Here is a 13,905-nt window from a genome sequence, read left to right as displayed (position 1 = left end):
CTACAGCTATGACTATTTAAAAATCCAGATTTTGTGTTCAGAGATCTATCAGTGCAGAATGTGATAGCTGTGTTTTTTCTTTGAGTGGGATTCAAGACAGGTGTCAAAAGAAGAAAAGAAATAATTGATCTATAAATTGCTTTTTTCTGTCAGTCTGTTCTCAGTCACTGTTGCACTGCAAAAAGTACAGTTTAATCACAATAATCAACTGAGTTTCATGAATGTGGTTTGAAAGATACCCACATATTTTTACCAATGAATAGTCAGAACCTTTCTATAACTTATCATTTTTTCCCCCATTTTCATAATCTTATTTAGGTAGATAGAAATATTTGGGCTAATGTACAGGCCACATCCAGTCGTACATTACTAAACACGCACTCCCCAGGCATTTGCGGATAAGCACTACTGCTAGGACTTACTAGCTTTAGACCTTCCGCCAACTAGTTTCATACCCCAATCAACCAGACTGGCACATACATCCAAAAATGTCATGGCCGTTTCCCCTGTAGTTGGGATAGAAAACTGAAGATCCTGTAGATGTCAGTGCAATTTGATGTGTGTTTGGATTCTAACTTTACAAATATTTATGCATTTATTTCTTATTAATTCAAAAGTCTGGTCTACGGACATGTCTAATAATGATTTTGTAACCTTACCTGAACCTGAGTGTTCAGAATACCTTAAGTTATGGTTGATCGCCCGCATGTCCTGTCAGTCTTTCTCCGTCCAATGACCCAACACTGTCACCAAATATTGCAGATTCAGATAGTCATACAAATATAGACGTATACCTCAGTATTTACCTTTTCCCTCCTGTTTGAGAGCACATTTTCTCTACCAAAAGCGTGTGCAGCCGTGGTGATGACAGGATGCCGGTCTACATGTATGATGTCATATTAGTATGTTTCAGCGGTTACGCAGCTTAGCCCTAGACTTTAAATTAGTAATACAAGACATGCATTTCATGTATGTTTTGGAATTTTTAGGAACGTATTTGAAACAATATCCAGAACACTCTCAAATCTTTTCTGAAACATTCTGTCAATTCACTTGTCTATTGCCTGGAAATGGTTTTACTATTTAATATTTACTTTACTATTTTAATAAATTTTCCAGGAATTTCATGACTGTGGGAGCCCTGGGTTTATGTGCATGTGATCCCATCCAATTAGATTTTTTTCATCGATAGGCCCTGTTTCTGATTTTCTTTTTTCCTTCTGACCTCATGCAGCTATATATTTTAGGTTACTTTTAGTTTGATTTGCCTTCTAGTGTTCCTGTTAAGCGTAGCCATGCCCCAGCATGCTAAGCTTCTTGTCTATTTTCTCCTCCCCCATCCTACCTTCCTTTCTCCCTCCCACCTCCTTCCTGCCCATGCTCAGCAGTTATGTCCATGTCCGGTGAGGTAGGTATAGGAGAGAGGCGGTCCCTCCTATCAGCAGTGTTGTATTTTGTTTTATTTCCCCTCTGATACACCACTGTTTGGATCCATAATTATATTCAGAAGATCTCTGGGATCCTCTAGACAGATATTACTCCACATGGGTCCTTCTGCATGGCACTTTTTGTTTTTGTTGCTGTGAAATGTATCATCTTTATTTTTAGCATTCCCCTTCACATCTTTTTTATTCTTAGTTGCAGTGAGTCAAACACATGATACGAACGTCAGCTTTTGCTGACAGTGTAGAAGTGATAGACAGGAGACATGAAGACTCATTGAATGTCACCCAGAGGAAATGTTTGCACACCTCACACACACATTATGTGCCCGTCGGCATGCCAGCTCCTCGGACAGAATTGCCCATCACATGATGAGAGCCAATCGAATCAGCTTCCCCACTTCTCATGGTGCACCTCCTCCAGTCAAACAGCACAGTGCATCAACGACACCAGACACCAAAGCATGCCATTTAATAGTTAAATACACCTGGGTGAAATTGTATTTGCAGATAGTTTTAATGCTTTGTATTAGGTCTCTATGGTTACAAATAGTTTGGCTTTATCTCCCAAAATAGCATTTTAACCTTCATTATGTGTTTGGTGGGAATATATATATATATATATATATATATATATATATATATATATATATATATATATTATATATATATATATATATATATACTACTTTATGTCATTGTTAGTCTCACCAATCACAGAACCTGTATTTACCTGGTATTAACTTGCGTTTCGGTGATCAAACAAAAGTGGACAGCTGAGACACATCACCGTCTACACCTGTGTGTCTTTCATGTGTCTCAAGTTTACCACTTGTGTTCAGATTTTGTTGCTGCCTTGGTTACGCTTGAAGGCCAAAGGGCCCTGCGCGCAGTTATTACTGCCACACTCATCGCTGTCAACAGAATTTAACACTTAGATTTTGTAGGGTAAAATAATGAGTGGTCATGCAACACTGTCCATTCAACATACCCATGTCCTCGGCTTGCCCTGACATTGTTACCCTAACCCTAACCAATCATCTTACTCACCCAACCAATGAATGCAATAAGCCAGTCAGAGGAAGAGTAGGGCGGGTCATTCATTGGTGATCCTAGGAAACACTTGCATTTGCATCAGGGCGCATTAGCCCAGGGTTTATACTACAAAAGGTACATGGTGAGTTGCATCCCAGACCACCTTAGCAAGTGGTTTGAGAGATGACTATGTGACTTGGTGGTTTACACTTTCATTTTGCGGTGTCCACCTGTGATCAGCCATGACATATGTTAATACCTAGTATGAAAAGGATCGAAGATGCCACTGTGAACCAGACTTAAAACAAACAGCAAAGAATTATCTTCAAATATCATTTGACCCAGCTGTACAGGTTTAGGTGCGTCATGTCCCTCTCCCTCATCTTATATATTGCATTTGGCATCCACAGACCATGGTTAGTATTGTGGAGATGTATCACTTCATCTTCAAAGACACTGAAGAATTTTGGTGCTCCACTATTAATCGTGCTGCAGATTGTTGTTAACTTAAATGATTAATCCCCCCTCTGTCTGTGTCATTGATTGTTGTCAGACTGACCCATGTCTTGATCTGTAACACATAAATGGTATACAACCAGGACTTACACATACGAGAGGTAGCCAGATTAGACATTTTAATTGATTTCTTGATATTGAATTGATTGAATTAATATAATGCACTGCAGTAAACTTAAGTTTTGTTGTGAAATATTTCTCTTTTTTTTTAACCTTGCAATTCAGGATCTCTGTCACTGTAGAAGAGACTGCCAAACTGAACTTTTGGCTCTTCTGTCCAGGTGGATTTAGAATGTTTCCTGCAAAAAACAGCTATAATTGATAGAGAGGGACAAAGTGAGGTAGCTTATCATTACCCTAAGAAAGTAAATGTATCAGCAGCATCAAAGTACCATTTCAACGAAACAAAAAAACAACAAAATGGTTCATATATAATGTTAAAGCTTATTGGTTATTTAAAAAAAACCTGAAACTCTTAAAAGAACGTCCTTACTAGCAGATATTTAAATTTAAGCACCTTTTTATCTTTGTTGTGAAGAAGTTTAAACGCAAGAAGAGCATTTAGCGAAGAAATGGACAGAAAACCAAAGGAGCATGTCTCATATATTCAGAAAGTGCCCTGCTGTGGAATAACACATTGATGCTTATGGAACAGAAACTAGATTTAATGAAGTGTTTCCGAGGCTGTTTTTTTTTAAATTAATACTGTTTCTGGTTTTCTTTAATCCTCTCACAGGGACATCACACTCCGTTATAAAGAGACCCGTCGACGCAAACAGGAAGTCCCCACAGACCGGGACCGTCCTCTGGGTAATGGCAGCACAGCCACCCCATCCGGGCGGAGCAAACTGAACGGCAGCTCAGAGATGGTGCGGCAGAGGAAGTCCTGAGGGGGGAGTCGTAACCAGTTAGTCAGCCACAATCGAAGGAGAAAAGACAAGGTTTGATGGGGGAAAAATTGAGACTGAAAGAGTCTGACACAAAGACACTTGTAGAGACAAACGGATGGACACATGTAGGTGCTGTGTAGACTTTTTTTGTGCCTACATGAACCAAGTAGTCATTCAGCAGAGGCGAGGGGTGTAAAAGGCAAGTTTCATTCAGTGCATTGCCTAGTTATTGTCTTACTACAGGGATTTACCTCATTATATTTTTAAGAGCATTTGGGGAATTCTACACAGGACCAGATACATTTTTTTGTTATTTATACTTTACTTTAGATGTTGGGTGATGAGGGGAAAAGTGGAGGGGGGTAGTAACAAGGGAAGAAGGTAACCAGATAACCAGGGAAGAAGATAGACTCGTGACCAAGAATTGACAGCAGTTTCCCGTTTTCTCAGCTGCATACATAGAAAAAGATTGCGGAAACATGTCTACCACTGTAAATATGCGTCATTTTGTGTAGTCGTATCAGTGCAGATGAGAAAAAGGAGAAATTCAGAGCAGTGATGCGTCTCTGTAACTTAACTGATGTTCAGTATCTTGCTGAGATTTTGGGCACAGTATTGCCAAGCAGCAGTTAAAATGGAGCCTGGTCAATAATGACACATTTCTGTTATGTTCAGTTAGATTTCCACTTTTTTTTTGTCCATTGATTCCCATGCATTTTTGACAGTTAAGAGTACTCTTTTCTTAGGTTTGGTCGCAAGTTCCTGATACATTGTTTACATGTAGGCGACAATATGAGCTTTTCATTTACAATTCAGGGTTCTCGTTTCTAGAAGCACTGAGCCTTGAGGTCCTTGTAACTGCTGGGGTCCTCACTCAGTCTGACACAGAGAGGAGGAACTGGCCAGGCAGTTCTTTTCTCTCAGACTTTGTTCTTGAAAAGAACGACAAGTTTGTTAAATAAAAAAAACCCTAAGATGTACCATATTCTAGTTATTTAACTGCTGATTATACGTGATATATGGGGTAGAGTTCGGGTGTTTTTTTAGATGTTTTGTTATCACTATTGTTATTTCTTTAGGGTAAAACAATTCTGAACACTAGATTGTACTTCAATTTCTTTTTGTATAAATGAGGTTCTGAGAAATCTGCAGCACTCTAATGAACACATCCATGACAATCACACTGATAGAGAGATGTGCTCCGCCCTGATGGAGACATGATGGCTCACACACAGCACAGTAACGAATGGCAGAGATCGGGATGTCCTTCCACTGAAGCAGGACTGTAATGCAGGGCTCAACTGATTCAGTCACATCACAATGTGAATTCAATATCCATTTTTTTATGCTAAATGTTTTTTTTTTATTATTCAATGCTTTGATTTTTATTCAGATATCACGTTGTGTTGTGTCTGAAGTAGCTGAAACAAAATGAAAACAAAATTAACAGGGGAGAAGTACAAATTTAGGCCCCAGTCAGACAGAGCATGCTGCTTCTTTTTTTTCTTCTTGATGCTCTTCTTCTCTTATTTGTTTTTTATTATTATGACTTTTAACTTACAGATCTGTACCTTAAAATCTGCATAAAAAATTAACAGGCTGAGGGCACTTGCTATGGCTCGGATTAAGGGTGACAGGCTGTTCTCAAATGTCACGTATGTCACAGGGAAACAGATCTGTATGGTTATATGAGACTCTTAGAACGAGAGAAATCACAGGGCGTAACATCACCTGGTCCTGATCCTTATTTTAGGACAAGTCAGGAACAGTTTTACAATGTACTCTCAATTGTCAGGCCTTGTGGTTTTCTTGCTTACCTTAGGTGATGTTAAAGTGGGGTAACAGCTTCACACAAACTTATCGCCACCACAGAAGGCCCTTAATTGATGTGATTTGAAATGGGTAAAAAAACACTGATGATATCAGGTTCTTATTCTGCTCTGAGTTGAAGTTTTTTCAACTCAAGGTGTTTATAGTGCTCCTGCAAAAATGTGAGGTGCTCAGCAAAGCCAAAGCAGCGAGCAAAGTGCTTTACTCACATTAAAAATGATTACAAAAAGCCGTCCAGGCTGCTAAAACAAGCTCTGTCTGATCGGGTTTTAGATATGTTTTGGAAGAGAACCATCTTTTTCCAGCTCTGCAGGGTTGCCATATTGCACATGCAACAAGCCAAAGCTTAGATGTCATTCTTGCTAAAGCCATAAATGCCTCTCAGACCCACTTTAGCTGCTCAAACAGCTGTTGAACCTCATAAAGATTCCTTTTCATTTCAACTAAAGCAGAATCCCAAAGCCATTGGGATCAGTCACGGCAATTTTTATGTTGCAAAATTAGAGTGATACCTGAAGGTCAGACCATGGAAACAGTACTAAAACCAAATTTATTTGTGGCAAAAAATTGGAGACCTCCACTTCCTCATTTCCAGTAGTTTCAGTCAGTAGTTTTTGATTTCCTTGCCAATTGCATTATCCTTAAATGTAGTTATTAATTAATTCAAAACTATTCTAATATTTAATTAATTGTTTGTGATATTTTTCAAGCAAAAACACCAAACATTTTACGGTAGCTGCTTCTCCAGTGTGCTGCTTTCTTTTTTGTCATATGTGATAGTAAATGAAATATCTTTGTATATTGGGGAAAAAAAACAAAGAATTATTAAAATAAGTATCTCATAATGGCCATTTTTTCGGATCCTCTCTAAACAAAATGGCCAGTTAGCCGAAAAAATACGTTAATCAATAATTAAATTAATAGTTAGTTGCAGCCTTAGTTAGATGTTCTGAACTTTTCATAATGCTCCAAAAAATAAACTTTACATTGAAGTCCAAATTGGGAATAGCACTCTTGTGTTCCAGTCTGGATATTCACTGTTCCCAAAAATGTCCCACAGAAAGCTTTAGTCTTTGTCCTGTTCAGGTCTTGTGACTGTCAGCGAAATCAGCTGTAAATTTCTGTCACTCATTGTGTCACAGTGGCTACATACTGCATAGTTGAAGACAGAGTAGACGACATTTGTGAATCTAGCTCCAAATTTTCCTGTTGTAAACTAGGCTGATGTTTAATGACACTATCGTAATTTTCTTGTGAATGTTATGCAGCAGAATCTGATGTTCAAATGAGAGGGTCTGGTCATGTTTATTTTGCCATAAACACTAAACAGAAGTTTGCTGTTTTTCAAGACTCATTGTCATGTCCTCCGGTCTGTTAATGTTTGCATCGTTCACCCTCTTTTTTGAATACAGTGATTGCTGTGCAAATTTGAAACCCTAAAATTATGTTTAGCTGATTTGTCAGTTTGTACTCGTTATCCTGTGCTGTGCTAATTCAGTTGCTTGTGAACTTGGTAGAAGTTCAGGAAGTTTGCTTTTTTCTCCTCCTTTCTTAAATTAAAGCTTTTAGACATGGGCTGGGGGTCCACTGTGTACCTGTGTCATACCTTGGATTGGTGCAAGCGATTTTGAAACCAACCCAAGTCATGAATTTGCACATCAAAATACTGAAATCAGGAGCTGTGCTCATTAATGAGCTGTTAAACGAAATAGGAACCAGTCCCAAAAAAGGACCTCTTGTATAAGTGTGCTTTAGGGTTCAGTGTAGTTTCACCTGCAGCCACATGGGGGTGGTAGATGATCTGTTAAGATCTCTGCACTGTGTTTTGTTCTGTGGACAGTGATCATTTGCAACTTGCTGTAAAAGCCATTTTCAACTTGGTTTGTGTAAATGTGAACATGTTGAAGATCTTTAAAACTGAAATATGCTGCTGCAACACATAATTTTATAATGTTTTCAATAAAATCAACAGAAAACCTAAATTTAGTGTGCTTGCTTGTCAGCAAATCACAAAGAGAGGCAAGTGTTCATAAAACTTTTCTAAAATGGCATTTCATGTATTGTAGTTATGTGAAGGTATAGAGTTTATACTTAGTCTTGTAACTGTTAAATTTTGCTCCCTAGAGGAAAATCCCTAATCAGTCTACAGTGTGCTAAACTAAGACACTAAACCACCAATGCTCTTAATGGGTAGGTTGCTTTCATTGAGATGGTGAGAGATTGAGAGCATGTGGTCCGAAAATGCATAAAAAAGGTCGTACTATAGCGAATTGTCAAAAAAAGCATAAAGAAGTCACACCATAGCATGTCGTCCAAAATAGCATAAAAAAGTCATGCTACAGAATGTTGTGCTAAAATGCATAAAAAAACATACCACACCGTGTCATCCAAAATCACCCTGAAAAAGTCATATTATAGCATGTCGTCCTATATCGCATAAAAAAAGTTTTACAATACCGTCGTCCAAAATAGCATAAAAAAAAGTCACACAATAGCATGTCATCCAAAAACGCATAAAAAATTTAAATTAAAGCATATTGCCCAGCTACACGGGGGACTTCACAACACCCAGCTCCATGGGGGTCTTCATGTTGCCCAGCTCCGCAGCTTCTCGGTCAGCTTCCGACGATGCCTTGTCTGCTCCTGGCTTGGCCTCCGACGATGCCTCGTCTGCTCCTGGCTTGGCCTCCGACGATGCCTCGTCTGCTCCCGGCTTGGCCTCCGACGATGACGCCTCATCTGCTCCTGACTCGGCCTCAGGCGACACCTCGTCTGCTCTCGGCTCAGCCTCTGACAACGCTTCATATGCTTCCAGCTTGGCCAGAGCCCCTCCCAGAGCTCCTGTCGGGCATGGTCCACACCACCTAGTGACTTTGAGAATGTCTGTGGGTCAACTGAAGCCTTTCCCTGTGCTCCTCGAACTGTTTCCTGCCTGGCTGGAGCTCCTCCCCATGTACTTCTTTGTACCTCTGAGACTGTTGCTAGCTCAGCTGGAGCCACTTCCAGTGCTCCTGCTTCTGGGTCGTCCAACGCCATAACAGCTTCTGGGTCGACCGATGCCACTGCAGCTCCTAGATCGACTGACGCAACCGCTGCTTCTGGGTCGTCTGACGACACCGCTGGACCAGCTGCCCTGTCTCTGGCTGGGACGCGCCATAACTCTCTGGGCCTTTTTCCGGATGGGACTCACATCGCTATCCGGGCCTGTCTCCAGATGGGACGCGCCTTGGCCATCACCTTTTAGCCCCAGCCATCGCCCTTCAGCCCTGTCTCCAAAGGCGACATACGATAGCATGTCGTCCAATATAACAGAAAAAAGTCATACTATTGCATGTTGTCCGACAACACAAAAAAAAGTCAGTCTAAAACATGTATGATACTATAGCATATTTTTCGAAAATGCATATAGAAGTCATACTATAGCATGTCGTCCAAAATAGCATGAAAAACTCCTTCTTCCAAAAGATCATGACAGTCATACCATAGCATGTTTTCTGAAATAGCATAAGAAAAATCATACTATAGCATGTTGTCCCAAAGTGCAGGAAAAAGTAAGACTTAAGCATTTTGTCTGAAATAGCATAAAAAAGTCATACTATGGCATGTTTTCTGAAATTGCATAAAAAAGTCATACTATGGCATGTTGTCCTAAAATCACATTAAAAAAATCATACTACACCATGTCGTCTGAAATAGTATAAAAAAGTCCAACTATAGTATGTCGTGTGTAGTATTGTATAAACAAAAATGTCAAAATATGGCATGTCCCAAAAACAGCTAAAAACCGCATAAAATAGCGTGCCGAGACACACCATAGCATAGACTGTTACAAAAAACACCATAACATGACATACTTTAAAAATGACCAAAAAAAGCAAGGCTATAGTATGGTGAAAAATGACAAAAAATGACATATCCCAAAACAGCCAAAAACACCATAATATGGCATGTTAAAAAAATTACCCAAAAAGCAAGGCTATAGTATTGTGAATAATGTTAAGTCAAGTCAAGTCAGTTTTATTTATAGAGCCCATTATCACAAAACATGGTTTGCCTCAGAGGGAATTACAGTGTACGACATCCCTCTGCCCTTAGACCCTCACATCACCCAAAGAAAAACTCTCGAAAAAGAAACCCTGTAATGGGGGAAGAAAAAAGGAAGAAACCTCAAGAAGAGCAGGAGAGGATGATGAGGGATCCCTCCCCCAGAATGGACAGATGTGCAATAGATGTTGTAAATAACAAATGAAATACAATCATAGCAAAAAGGAAAGAGAAAGAGAGAGGGGAGAGAGGGGGAGAGAAGGGGAGAGAGGGGGAGAGAGGCACAGCAGTCATGGAAACAGATGCATGTCATATTACATTAACAATAGGTGTGAAATTATTAAATGCACGTTATGATGATGCTGAGGGTGATGATAAGAGTCTCATGCGTATATTGATAGGGAGGTGTCCAAAGGCAAGATCACGACATCGGCGCAACCAGGACGAGACCACAATCAGCACGAGCAGAGGGTACAGTATCAGTGCACGAGCACAACCAAAGGCAGGGTCACAGCATCAGCACAGCTATCACCACGATCAGGCACAGCCAAGGTTACGGCCAGGATTCGGTAAAACTAGGAAACAAGGGAGCAGGAATGCTCCGGAGAGGCAACAGGATTAGCGTAGTGCAGTTCAACAGACCCAGGCTCCGTAATCGCGAGCCCCAGGTAGTGACACTACCACATGGCTATCACAGATACAAGGCTAAGCTTAGCAGTGAGGGTAATGCAGTAAACAGACATGCATGATTTTCAGATGGCAGGAGTAAGAGAAGAAAAAGGAGCTCAGCGTATCATAGGAAGTCCCCCGGCAGATTAAACCTATGTTTAGTCTGTTTAGTTTACCCTTTTTTTTTTTGGTTTAGTCTACCCTGAAAAGTAGAAATGGTGTCTGCCACCCTGACCAAAACTGGAAGATGTGTGGTAGCTGAAGGCTCTGGTTCCTATCCTACTTTTGTAAACTTTGGGAACCACAAGTAATCCTAAATTTTCAGAGCACAGTGATCTTGAGGGTTGGTAAGGAATTATGAGCTGCGACAGATAGGATGGAGCCTGACCATTTAGAGCTTTGTAAGTAAGGACGATGGTTTTAAATTCAATCCTGGATTTCACAGGGAGCCAGTGCAGAGAAGCTAAAACAGGAGAAATATGGTCCCTTTTCTTGGTTTCTGTTAGAACACGAACAGCAGCGTTCTGCACCAGTTGGAGAGAACTAAGAGATTTGTTGGGGCAACCGAATAATAAGGAGTTACAGTAATCCAGCCTAGAAAAAACAAATGCGTGAACTAATTTTTCAGCATCTGTTTAGGACAGGAAATGTCTAATTTTTGTGATGTTATGCAAGTAAAAGAAAGAGAAATTAGATCTAGAGAAATTACATTATTAGAAAAGGAGCTTCTGAGGTGTTTGGGGCCAAGAACAATAACTTCAGTTTTGTCTGAATTCAACATCAAGAAATCATGGCTCATCCAGGCTTTTACATCCTTAAGACATGTTTGAATACTAGATAGCTGATTACTTTCATCTGGTTTCATAGATAGAAATAATTGCGTATCGTCAGCATAACAATGGAAATTTATAGAATGTTTTCTAATGATGTTGCCTAGAAGAAGCATATATTAAGTAAAAAGGACTGTTCCAAGCACAGAATCCTGTGACACTCCGAAGCAAACGTTAGTATGCGCGTAGGATTGATCATTGATGTGAACAATTGGAACGATCTGATAAGTATGATGTTAAAAAAATGACATTTTCCAAAAATATCTGGAAAATGCTGAAAAGTGGATGAAAAAGGGACACATAGAATGTTTCTAAAACGACCAAAAACACCAAAATATGGCATGTTGAAAAAACGACCCAAAAAGCAAGGCTATACTGAAACAAAAATGTCAAAAAATTGACATGTCCCAAAAACAGCTGAAAGCAGCTGCAAATTGCATACAATCTTGTGTTGAGACACACCATTGCATAAAATGATGCAAAAATGGCCAAAAGCACCATAATATGGCATGTTGAAAAAATGACTCAAAAAGTAAGGCTATAGTGAGGCAATAGTGCAAAAAATAACATGTCCCAAAAAGAGCTGAAAACACCTGAAAACTGCATAAAATACCGTGATTGGACACGCCATGGCATAAAATTTTGCAAAAATGGCCAAAAAACCCATAGTATGGCATGTTGAAAAAACGACCCAAAAACCAAGGCTATAGTATAGCAAAAATTATAAAAAATGAAGTGCCCCATAAACAGTTAGAAATAGCTGGCAACTGCATAAAATAACATTAAATAGCGTATTTGGACCCGTCAAGGCAGAAAATGTTGCAAAAATGGTCAAAAAGACCATAATATGGCATGTTGAAAAAACCAACCCAAAAAGCAAGGCTATAGTAAGGCAAAAATGTCAAAAATGACATGTCTCAAAAACAGTTAGAAATAGCTGGAAACTGCATAAAATAGCATGATGACACACGCCATGGCATAAAATGTTGCAGAAATGGCCAAAAACACCCTAATATGGCATGTTCAAAAAATGACCCAAAAAGCAAGGCTATAGTAAGGCAAAAATGTCAAAAAATGACATGTCCCAAAAACAGTTAGAAATAGCTTGAAACTGCATAAAATAGCATGATGACACACGCCATGGCATAAAATGTTGCAAAAATGGCCAAAAACACCCTAATATGGCATGTTGAAAAAACTGACCCAAAAAGCAAGGCTATAGTAAGGCAAAAATGTCAAAAAATGACATGTCCCAAAAACAGTTAGAAATAGCTGGAAACTGCATAAAATAGCATGATGACACACGCCATGGCATAAAATGTTGCAAAAATGGCCAAAAACACCCTAATATGGCATGTTGAAAAAAATGACCCAAAAAGCAAGGCTATAGTAAGGCAAAAATGTCAAAAAATGACATGTCCCAAAAACAGTTAGAAATAGCTGGAAACTGCATAAAATAGCATGATGACACACGCCATGGCATAAAATGTTGCAAAAATGGCCAAAAACACCCTAATATGGCATGTTGAAAAAAATGACCCAAAAAGCAAGGCTATAGTAAGGCAAAAATGTCAAAAAATGACATGTCCCAAAAACAGTTAGAAATAGCTGGAAACTGCATAAAATAGCATGATGACACACGCCATGGCATAAAATGTTGCAAAAATGGCCAAAAACACCCTAATATGGCATGTTGAAAAAAATGACCCAAAAAGCAAGGCTATAGTAAGGCAAAAATGTCAAAAAATGACATGTCCCAAAAACAGTTAGAAATAGCTGGAAACTGCATAAAATAGCATGATGACACACGCCATGGCATAAAATGTTGCAAAAATGGCCAAAAACACCCTAATATGGCATGTTGAAAAAAATGACCCAAAAAGCAAGGCTATAGTAAGGCAAAAATGTCAAAAAATGACATGTCCCAAAAACAGTTAGAAATAGCTGGAAACTGCATAAAATAGCATGATGACACACGCCATGGCATAAAATGTTGCAAAAATGGCCAAAAACACCCTAATATGGCATGTTGAAAAAAATGACCCAAAAAGCAAGGCTATAGTAAGGCAAAAATGTCAAAAAATGACATGTCCCAAAAACAGTTAGAAATAGCTGGAAACTGCATAAAATAGCATGATGACACACGCCATGGCATAAAATGTTGCAAAAATGGCCAAAAACACCCTAATATGGCATGTTGAAAAAAATGACCCAAAAAGCAAGGCTATAGTAAGGCAAAAATGTCAAAAAATGACATGTCCCAAAAACAGTTAGAAATAGCTGGAAACTGCATAAAATAGCATGATGACACACGCCATGGCATAAAATGTTGCAAAAATGGCCAAAAACACCCTAATATGGCATGTTGAAAAAAATGACCCAAAAAGCAAGGCTATAGTAAGGCAAAAATGTCAAAAAATGACATGTCCCAAAAACAGTTAGAAATAGCTGGAAACTGCATAAAATAGCATGATGACACACGCCATGGCATAAAATGTTGCAAAAATGGCCAAAAACACCCTAATATGGCATGTTGAAAAAAATGACCCAAAAAGCAAGGCTATAGTAAGGCAAAAATGTCAAAAAATGACATGTCCCAAAAACAGTTAGAAATAGCTGGAAACTGCATAAAATGGCATGATGAGACAC

At 39.1% G+C, this 13,905-nt stretch overlaps 1 protein-coding gene across 1 annotated transcript in view; it reads left to right on the top strand.

Annotated features, from left to right (window-relative positions):
- ptdss2 (phosphatidylserine synthase 2) overlaps positions 1 to 7,288 on the top strand; it is a 31,334-nt gene extending 24,046 nt beyond the window's left edge. Inside the window, exon 13 of the mRNA XM_042495957.1 lies at positions 3,730 to 7,288. Within this exon, the coding sequence (XP_042351891.1) occupies positions 3,730 to 3,883 (154 nt within the window). The 3' untranslated portion in view covers positions 3,884 to 7,288. The remainder of the gene's footprint in view (positions 1 to 3,729) is intronic.
- Positions 7,289 to 13,905: the final 6,617 nt, after the last annotated feature.

Source organism: Plectropomus leopardus, chromosome 11 (genome assembly GCF_008729295.1).
Source record: "Plectropomus leopardus isolate mb chromosome 11, YSFRI_Pleo_2.0, whole genome shotgun sequence".
In the NCBI taxonomy this organism is placed as follows: domain Eukaryota; kingdom Metazoa; phylum Chordata; class Actinopteri; order Perciformes; family Serranidae; genus Plectropomus; species Plectropomus leopardus.
The sequence above is the reverse complement of the archived record's forward strand: the minus strand, read 5'-3'. Positions and strand labels throughout refer to the sequence as shown.